At 39.6% G+C, this 10,184-nt stretch overlaps 1 protein-coding gene across 1 annotated transcript; it reads left to right on the top strand.

Moving 5' to 3' along the window:
• The first annotated feature begins 5,072 nt into the window (after window positions 1-5,072).
• LOC141627988 (putative aldo-keto reductase 2) lies at window positions 5,073-7,567 on the top strand. The gene is made up of 4 exons (XM_074441184.1): window positions 5,073-5,237; window positions 5,615-5,815; window positions 6,427-6,702; window positions 7,087-7,567. Exons 1-4 carry the CDS (start codon window positions 5,094-5,096, stop codon window positions 7,423-7,425), a joined length of 960 nt encoding a protein of 319 aa, XP_074297285.1. The 5' UTR covers window positions 5,073-5,093; the 3' UTR covers window positions 7,426-7,567.
• Window positions 7,568-10,184: the final 2,617 nt, after the last annotated feature.

A 10,184-nucleotide genomic window follows, 5' to 3' on the forward strand; every position in this document is an offset into this window, starting at 1 on the left:
AATCGGATTAGAACCAAGAAAAATTATGTAACCACTGGTGGAAACGTAATCATTGATATCACTACCCAAATCTGCGTCACAAAAAGCATGAAGAACCTTGGGAGATGATTTAAGCAGCTGAAGACCATGATTAACTGTACCACGAAGATAACGCAGAATACGTTTTAGTGCTACCCAATGAGTAGCTGTCGGATGAGTTAGGAATTGCGCAAGTCTGTTGACGGCAAACGCAATGTCGGGCCTGGTAAGTGACAAGTATTGGAGACTGCCCACAATGGCACGATACTTCGTGTCATCAAGAACATGTTCATCAGGTTGACGTTGGAGAACCAAGTCAGGCGATAAGGGTGTAGAAACGGGACATCAGTCGGACATTTCATACTTCTCGAGAATGTCAGTGATATACTTGGACTGATTGAAGTGCAAACCACGAGCTGTAGGTGTTACCTCAACTCCCAAGAAATAGGAGAGTGGACCTAAGTCCTTTAACGAGAATCGTGTAGAGATAGCGTGAATAAATTCACCAATAAGACGAGTAGACGAGCCAGTTATAATAATATCATCAACGTAAACCAAAACGAATAAACAACCAGTAGCAGAATTAAGAATAAAAAGAGAAGAGTCAGCAACGGAGTTTCGAAAACCATAGGAAATCATATAGTTTTTCAATTCGGTATACCACGCACGCAAAGCCTGCTTGAGACCATAAATAGCTCGAGAGAGCTTGCAAACATACGACGGATGAGCAGGACTCACGAAACCTGGTGGTTGGACCATATAAATAGAGTCGTGAAGGGTACCTTGTAAAAACGCATTATTAATATCAATTTGGCGGAGGGACCATCCATGGGACACGGCAAGGCTAAGAATAAGATGGACTGTAGTCGGTTTAATGACCGGACTAAAAGTTTCGGAGAAATCAATACCAGGGCGTTGATTAAAACCTTTAGCTACGAGTCGAGCTTTGTGTTGTTTGAGCGAGCCATCCGGATTATATTTGATTCGAAATATCCACTTGCAACCAATAACATTTTGTGGGGTATCGGGGGGGACTAAGGTCCAGGTTTTTTTTACGGGTGAGGGCGTGAAACTCGTCAAGCATGGCAGCACGCCATTGAGGGTCAACGAGTACTTGTTTGATGGTGGATGGGGTCACAAAGCTAGATGGTGTTTGGGCAACGTTGGCAGTTGCAAACGGCTTTCTAAAGTATTTGGGATTTGGTTTAACTATGTTGTGGGATAAGTGTGTGGCAGGACGGGTGAGAGGTGGTGGTGGTGGTGGTGGTGGTGGAGGTGGTGGCGGTGTAGAAGTAGAGATGGTATTGGGGGAGGCAGGGGTGTCGTCAAGAGCAGAAGAGGCAGCAGTAGCAAGTGAGGAAGGGGTAGTTGTGGGGGAAGTTTGAGGGCCAGGGGAGGACGGTTGATCAGAGGTGGATGCTGGTTGCTGGGCAGGAGAGATCAGGCGGTGTAGTGTTGGTGAGAGTTGGCTAGAGAAACACGTGTTCAACAAAGCGAACATGTCGAGAGGTATATAAACGAGTTTTAACGGGGTCAAAGCACAAGTATGCGCTCTGGGTGGTTGAGTATCCGAGGAATATGCAGGGGGAGGATCGAGGTTCGAGTTTGTGCGCAGCATAGGGTCGTAACCACGGGAAACTAAGACAACCAAACCCATGTAATTTTGTGTAATTTGGTTGTTTACTGAAGAGCATAAAATATGGGGAATTATTTTGGAGTGTCGGAGTGGGTAGACGATTTATTAAGTAGGTGGCTGTTGTTAGTGCATAAGACCAGAATTTGGTGGGAAGTTGAGCTTTTGTGAGTAAGGCAAGACCCGTTTCTACGATGTGGCGGTGACGGCGTTCCGCAAAACCATTGTGTTCGGGAGTGTGCGGGGGTGAAGTTAGATGTGTGATACCTGAGTCAAGAAGCGAGGAAGTCATCTTTTGAAACTCGCCTCCATTGTCAGAGTAGAATTGACGAATCGGTTTTTGAAAAAAAAATTCGACGATGGCACGAAAACGTGTAAAAGTAAGTAAGGTGTCAGATTTCTTTTTAATTGGATATAACCAAATATAGTGAGTGCAGTGATCAATAAAGACGACATAGTACTTTTATAAATCCACGGAATAAATCGGTGCAGTCCATACGTCGGAAAAAACTAAATCAAGTGGAGCATGAGAAACAAGAGTAGATGCGGAAAACGGGAGTTTATGGCTTTTATTAATAAAACACGGAGTACAGTACGTAAAATCCTTGATATTTAAATTAAGACTAGAATTTAAAAGCTTAAATATTGGTAAAGACGGATGGCCGAGTCGGTGATGCCATAAATCTGCGGATGTCGTGTGCGTGTGATAAGCTGAGGGCGATGATGGTGGTGTCCATTCGTATGCACCGTTCTTAAGCGGTCCTTGGAGTAGAATCGCTCCCGTGGTTTGTGCCTTAATAACAAAAGAAGTTGGTGAGAATGTGACAACGACATTATTATCACGACAAAATTGAGGAACGGAAAGTAAGTTACGTGAAATAAGAGGAACACAAAGAACATTATTAAATAACAAAGTTGAGTTTGAAGATTTAATAGAAAAAGAACCTATGTGTGAGATGTTAAGAGTGGAACCGTCTCCTATGACGAGATCATCGGGGCCGTCATAGGGTTGATGTAGAGCGAGAGTATCTAGGTCATGGGTTATGTGATGAGAGGCACCGAAGTCAAGGAGCCATGACCGTGGAGGAGAGGAGGACGAGTGTGTGGCTGTGTTTGCCTGCGGAGCAGGTGTGCGGTTTTGACGGGTTGGGAAAACGACCATGGGAAAATCTGCTTTAAGCTTGCGACAATCAGCTGCAACATGACCAGTGATGTCACAGTAATGACACCGACCCTTGTAGGGCTTCGGGGTATAGGATGTGGTTGAGGGGTGGGTGTTCTGATTGTAGGTGTTTGGGGAATAGTTGGGTGTGTTTGGAGTGTAGTTATTAGGGCGTGGTGTGTAGGTGTTGCGGGTGTATGGACGATTTTGAGCAGCATTAGCCGAGGGAGGAAAGGTCATATTGGACGTCTTTTTGAGGTGATTGACGGTTATTTCGTGTTGGATGAGTTTCTCATGACGGTCGTCAAAGGGAATCGGGGTGTCACGGGCTCGGGCTGCTTCTATTACTGGGCGATAGAGTTCATAATCAATTCCTTCAAAGACGACATTGAGTATGTCCTCTATGTCCATAGGGCGATCTAGCTGGGCAATATCATCGGTGCAGGACTTCACGGCTTGCATAAACTCCGTGATAGTACCATCACCTTGTTTGAGCGATGATAATCGGGCTTTGAGTTGAAGTTTCCGTCCACGGGATTTGTTGGCAAAGGTACGGGAAAGGATCGTTCATGCCTCGTGGGAAGTTGTGGCATTGACGATAAGGGATGCTATGGTCGGGTTGGGAGTCGTAGTAGATTTGGTGTCGGGTGGAGTTGGGTCTTTGGTGATCGTTTGAGGTGGTGCAGTCAAGGTGCCATCAAGGTAGGGGAACAAACAATGGCCGTTCATGGTAGAGCGTATTTGAAAACTCCATTGTTTGTAGGTAAGGGTATCGATAAGTTGGATGCAATTGTGAAACGTGATAACGGAGATTGGTTGGGTAGGTTCGTCTGGGTTGGGGAGATGCATGTTGTTAGGGATTGCCATCGGATATTTCGAAAAAAATAGGCCGGATGTTTTTGTGAGTTTTTGAGAGGATCGATGTGGCTTGATACCATGTAAAGAATTGGTGAAAGATGATTATTATTGAATGAAGAATACATGTATTTATACTATTACAATCTAGGTTATGACTTGCCTTACAATATGCACAACTACATTCTTACCTAAAGTACAAGATACAATAAATGACTTATGGACAATATACCTAAACTTAAATATACACAGAAGATATATGCTTGGAGAGCAAGGAAGTCTAAGATTAGGAAATAGGAAGATCAGGTAATCTTAACATCAAGTAGTATGAATAAAGACAAAAGCAGAATGTATGGAGAAAAAAAAAAATAAAGGATTTGTATATGCTCAATTAAAATGATATTTGACCCGGAGACTAACTGTTAAAAGTAATGGACTTGTTGAGGTCTCTTCCCAAATGTGTGTAAGGGGCATTGTCCCACATCGGTAGAATAATAGTGAAGAGGCTAGCTTATAAGTTAGTGGACTACCCCTCTTATCACCAATTGGTTTTAGGATGAAATCTCGCTAGCTTATGGCCGGTCTCATACACATATACTTCTATAAACCCGCTGCAGAGGACTCAACAGGACTAATAATGGATACTCCGTATTATTTGAACAAGAAATAATATATTAAATTAAAACATTAGGAAAAATGAACGAGAAATTATGTGATCCAGCCGATAAGGCAAATTCTCATTTAGAACGGGATATTCATTTTGGGTTTAAAACGGGTTAAGTATGTGCACATGAGATGAATAATACAAAAACAAAATGCATAGTGAAAACAAAAGATGTATCTTAATGCCCATATGTAATATTAAGACGAATATCCTAAGGAAGACTACTAGCTGAGCCGACAAAGATGAACCTTAATCCATTACACAAGCTACCTAAACAAGTCAACCGTCAACATAAACAACTACGTTGATATTCGTTTTAGGTTTAAAACGGGTTAACTATAGCTATGTGGATGAGTAAAACAAAATTATAATGCATATAAAAATTGTCTTATATACCCATATAAGTTAATATCTAACCTGTTTTAATATTAAGACGGAGGCTAGCTGTGCCGACTGCCGACAAAGATAAACCTTAATCCATTACTCTGTACATCACCACTTACGTAGTTACGTTACTACAACTCCTATAAAATACAACTACCTCAACAGTCAACGTAAACAACTCCTATAAAATACAACCGGGTTACCCTATAATTCTATAAACACAAACCATCTTCCACGGATTCTTTAACCCACAAAACAATAATATTAAACGAAAGAATAGGTTACAGGTTCGAATAACCCTATTCTCGATATTGTACTGCCCGCGGCTCATTTAATACCAATGGCAGCTTGAAGTATCACTTCAAGGTTTAGGATGCATGGGCATGTCTGCTGCCTATGGCCCACCTAAGCCCGATGAAGACATGATTGAACTTATTCATCATGCTGTTGATTCTGGTGTCACCTTTCTTGATACTTCTGATATTTATGGACCTCATACTAATGAGATCTTAATTGGAAAGGTAAATACACTAGTGAGCACGATATTCTCAACCTGTATGATTTTATTTATATGTTGAATGTGTATGATATTACATTCATTATACTTCCTCCATTTCATTCAATTCCATACATTTGCTTTATATATGTATATCAATGTTCGTTTTCTTTTGTTCATATCTTTAGTTCCAACTTAGTAAAAATTATAAAAAATTGTTATTTACAATGTACTCGGTAAGACAATTAAAACAAGATCTCACATCACTATATTTTATGCTATATATTAGAAGTTGTATCGAAAATTCTCTCTACTTGTGTATAGTGCTCAAAAAGGCAAATGTATGGAATTGAATGAAATGGAGGAAATAATGTTTTGTATGTTGGTAATTGAAATGACCAGGCACTGAAGGGAGGATGGAGAGAAAAAGTGCAATTGGCTACAAAATTTGGTGCGGTTTTCGAGGACGGAAATTACTCAATCAGGGGTGATCCTCAACACGTGAGAGCTGCCTGTGAAAGAAGCTTGAAGAGGCTTGATGTTGATTACATTGATCTCTATTATCAGCACCGAATTGATACTAATGTCCCCGTTGAAATCACGGTATGTAATTTATTTTAGGGATATTCTTACGTGGTAACCCCTATTTTTTCATTTTCTACATGATAACCTTATTAGTTATTTTTAACAAAAAAAAGCATTTGACTCGGGCATAACTCATGATCAAAACTTCTGAAATCGGCGGTTTTTTTTTTTATTTTTTTTCAAATTGATCAACGTTACGAGATCTTTGATTTGGATTTCAATTTTTGAACTCGTGGCAAGAATTACGGCCAGTCAAACTTTAAACTTTGACTGACCGTACCTCTTTGTAGCGAGTTTCGAATGCGGCATTTTCCTTTTCATTTTGACCGCGTGTATGATATCTTTGATTTGAAAAAAAAAATCGTCGCTTTCAGAACTCATGGTTGTGAGTTATGGTCAGTCAAAGTCGTTTTTTGTGAAAATGAGGTAACCATATAGAAAATAAAAAAAAACATGGGGTTACCACTGTGTATTTTTTCTCAGCCGTAATCACAATATATTGCATATGTCAGCTAAGCTAGCCAGTAAAGTTTCGAGGAGTGATACTCATTTATTCACGACATGGGTTATGCGATTTCAATCTATTCATCAACTAAATTTATATCATTTGATTTTAAATGTTAATTCAGATGAGAGAACTTAAAAAACTGGTTGAAGAGGGTAAAATAAAGTACATTGGTCTGTCTGAAGCATCAGCTTCGACTATTCGAAGAGCACATGTCGTTCACCCTATAACAGCAGTGCAGTTGGAATGGTCCTTATGGACACGAGATGTGGAGGAAGATATCATTCCGACCTGCAGGGAGCTCTGCATTGGAATTGTGGCCTATAGTCCTTTAGGAAGAGGCTTCCTCTCTTCCGGGCCAAAGATAACAGAGAACTTGTCGAAGGACGACTTCCGCCAGGTCTGAAACTTTGTCTACAATTTCATTTGGGATATTCTCTCATGTACCTCTCAACTTTTTTCATTTTCTACGATGTACCCCTTTTTTCTTGCAAAAATACTTTGACCGTCAATAACTCTTGGATACAAGTTTAGAAAACGATAAGCTTTTTTTTTTTCAAATTGACCGTCTTAAGAGGTCTTCAGTTTGAAAAAAAAAATTCACCGATGTCTCACCCCGTAGTCGGGAATTATGATCGGTCAAAGTTTATTCGTTAAAAAGGTTTGACCAACCATAACTACCGGCTACGAGTTCAAAAAGCGGTGAATATAACATACATCCGATGTATGTTAATATGTTATATTGATTCCGTGCTAACTAGTATGTTTATTTGATATCCTACAGCAACTGCCAAGGTTTCAGCAGGAAAACTTGGAGAAAAACAAACTCATATTTGAGCGAGTTAGTGAGATAGCAGCGAAAAAAGGATGCACTCCAGCGCAACTAGCGTTAGCATGGGTGCATCAGCAAGGGGACGATGTGTGTCCTATTCCTGGTACTACCAAAGTCGAAAACCTAAACCAGAACATTGGAGCATTGTTAGTAAAGCTAACAACTGAAGAAATGGCCAAACTCGAAGGCCTTGCTTCCGAGGACGCTGTGCATGGTGATAGGTATGCAAGTAATTTCTATACTTGGAAGGAATCAGACACTCCACCTCTGTCTTCTTGGAAATCAGAATAAATATAAAAAGAGCGGCGTAGTGATTTTTTTTTTTTACAGTTGTAACATCTTTTGATTGTCCGTTTATGCTCTGTGATACGGCACTCTCAATTCATTTCAATTTAATATGTTTAATTAGAAACCTCACGTATGCTGAACAAACGTATGAAATGAACTAAACGGATGGCGTCAGGGAGGACAAATGTGTAAACATAAATTTAGAGGATCTTGATTGCAGTGATAATTACAGATGAGTACTTACATGGAGTAGTCATTGGATCTGATAAGGAGATTCCTTGAAATCAACAAGAAGATAAACTTCAATCTTTTGCCTTCTCCTGCCTTCCTTAATCTCTAATTCTCTTCTTGTGTGTTTCTCTTAATGAATATGAATTAGGGTTAAACCACAAACAGGTCTCTTAATGAATATGAATTAGGGTTAAACCACAAACAGGTGTAGCTTTTATTATATAGGTGGCAGGAGGGGCATAATTAGATAAGTGGGCCTAATATGTTAATGGCCTGTAAACATTAACCGTAATCCACTTAGTCTATTACTCCGACTAAAAACCCGAAACATCATATTTAGCCATTATCTATTAGAGTGACTGACGTCAGTAATTAGGTCCACATAATAGAGAATTAATATGATAATTCTTACATTCTCCCACTTGGACCATATTACTGACCTAAACATAATGTCACGTGCAAACAGAGTCATAAGTCGCGCAGAAAACTAAATGAATACATAATGGGTTTATCTTAATTACCCTGATCATTCCGAACAACTGGTTGAGTCATGGCGGAAACACTACTATACAAGAGAAGCGGTTCTTTCATGTACTATGTTGGGGTTGGTGTCCTTAACAGTTAGTGCAAGGACTTATAAACCTCTAAAAGGATCAAAGGGCATACTTTGGTATTATTATCAGTTGATCCACGTTTATCAATAACGGTTGGCTTGCTAGATAAGTTTGACGTTATTGTCATACAGATGGCGGTGATCAACTGGTCCCTAAAAGTCACACCTATAGGATACGTTCGAGAGATGTGACGGTATGAAAATACTGTCATGTAGATGCCAAAATTGACTAACCAGTTAGTCCGAGTTATTTGACTCGTAATTAGTCAAATATGTGATGTTGAGATATTATATTTAATACGGATTAAATATCATGGGCTAAGGCGAATTAACCAGTTAATTCGTAAAATTAAATATAAGCGATTTATATTTAATTGTATATTGAATATAATTATACAATACTGTTTTGTCGGACACGTATTAATAATTCAGCTAACCCGTATTATTAGCTGATGCCTTAATTTCCGATAACCGATAACAGTTTATAATCAGACCACGTCATATACACTTAGCGAGTTATGGACCGGACCGCGAGTTTAAGTGAAGAGAAAATGAAAAGCCCATAGGGGCTCCTCTCACTCGGTTGGCCGAGAATCACAAAGACAAAAAGGGGAGTTCTCTCCTCTGGTCTAACGGAATTCACTTGCTAAAAATTATTAGGGTTTCGAGAACAGTGCCTCTCGAAATCCGGATCTCTCATCCAAAGAAAAACTCACATCGCTCTCCCAATATTGCAAGGCAATCGGAGAACACTGTTCTAGCACAAGGGCATATCTCGGACAAGTCTTGGGTGCAACGATTAGGAGGAAATCTGCTTTGATTTCTGTTCTTTACGCCGCAATTTAAAGGACCCGAGGTTGATTTCTTGTTCCTTATCGTTTCTTTATGTTTTTCGTTTTATGACGATATTCACATGTAAATTTTACGTTATAGTCCTACAATTTAAGGGGTAGTATACGGATATTAACCCACAAGTGGTATCAGAGCGAGGCCACGTAAATTTTTCTATGTGTTTTTCATAAAACGATCTTGAAACGACTTTGCTTTTGTCTCGAAAACCGTGCCTAGTATACACGGCAGAAATTTTTTTTTGAAACCGTGTCATGTATTACACGGTAATTTCATCTTTTTCGATTTGTTTTTTTGCATATTGTTGTTTTATACAGAGATTATAACAATATGTCATGTTTTGTCAATTGTCAAATTTGTTTTAATGCATTTTTGATCGAATTTGCAATTGTTTTTGTCTCGAAATATGTTTTCACGAGGGTTTTGAATTTTCCAGAGACTTTTGCACTCGATCGACCAAGTTTTTAATCGATCGAGTGGCTTTTCTGTATAATTTTTGCTCGATCGAGTCCCTGCTGTACTCGATCGACCCTGTTCCAAAACCTTTTGCTCGATCGAGTCCTTGCTGTACTCGATCGACCTGCTTTTAAAACCCCACTGCTCGATCGAGGAGTCCTCGTACTCGATCGAACAGTATTGCTGATATAAGTCCTCGATCGACCACCAATGTTGTCGATCGAGTACTCCCTGATTAGCATACCCCTCGATCGACTTGTAATTCAGTCGATCGAGCCCTCCTGTCCCTCGATCGAGCACTTATGTCCCTGGATCGAGGGATTTCGTCTTTGAAAGCTGTGAAAATTTGTTTTCTTTTGATTTAAATTTTCTTTTGGCTTCTATATGTACTTTATACGGATATAGTACACTCGCTATGATTGTGAAACGGTTCACACACGTACCATATAGTTGTTTTAAAGCGTCTTTAAAATGACGGATTGTAATGGATTAAAATTAAATGATGGAAGCGGTTTTATCACACGAATTTTAATCATTAAAAGGTGGTTTGGATGAATTTAACATAATTACGGAATTATGTCACGAATGAATTTGTTTTTAGTTGATGCATTTT

This window comes from Silene latifolia, chromosome 2 (genome assembly GCF_048544455.1).
Source record: "Silene latifolia isolate original U9 population chromosome 2, ASM4854445v1, whole genome shotgun sequence".
Taxonomy (NCBI): Eukaryota; Viridiplantae; Streptophyta; class Magnoliopsida; order Caryophyllales; family Caryophyllaceae; genus Silene; species Silene latifolia.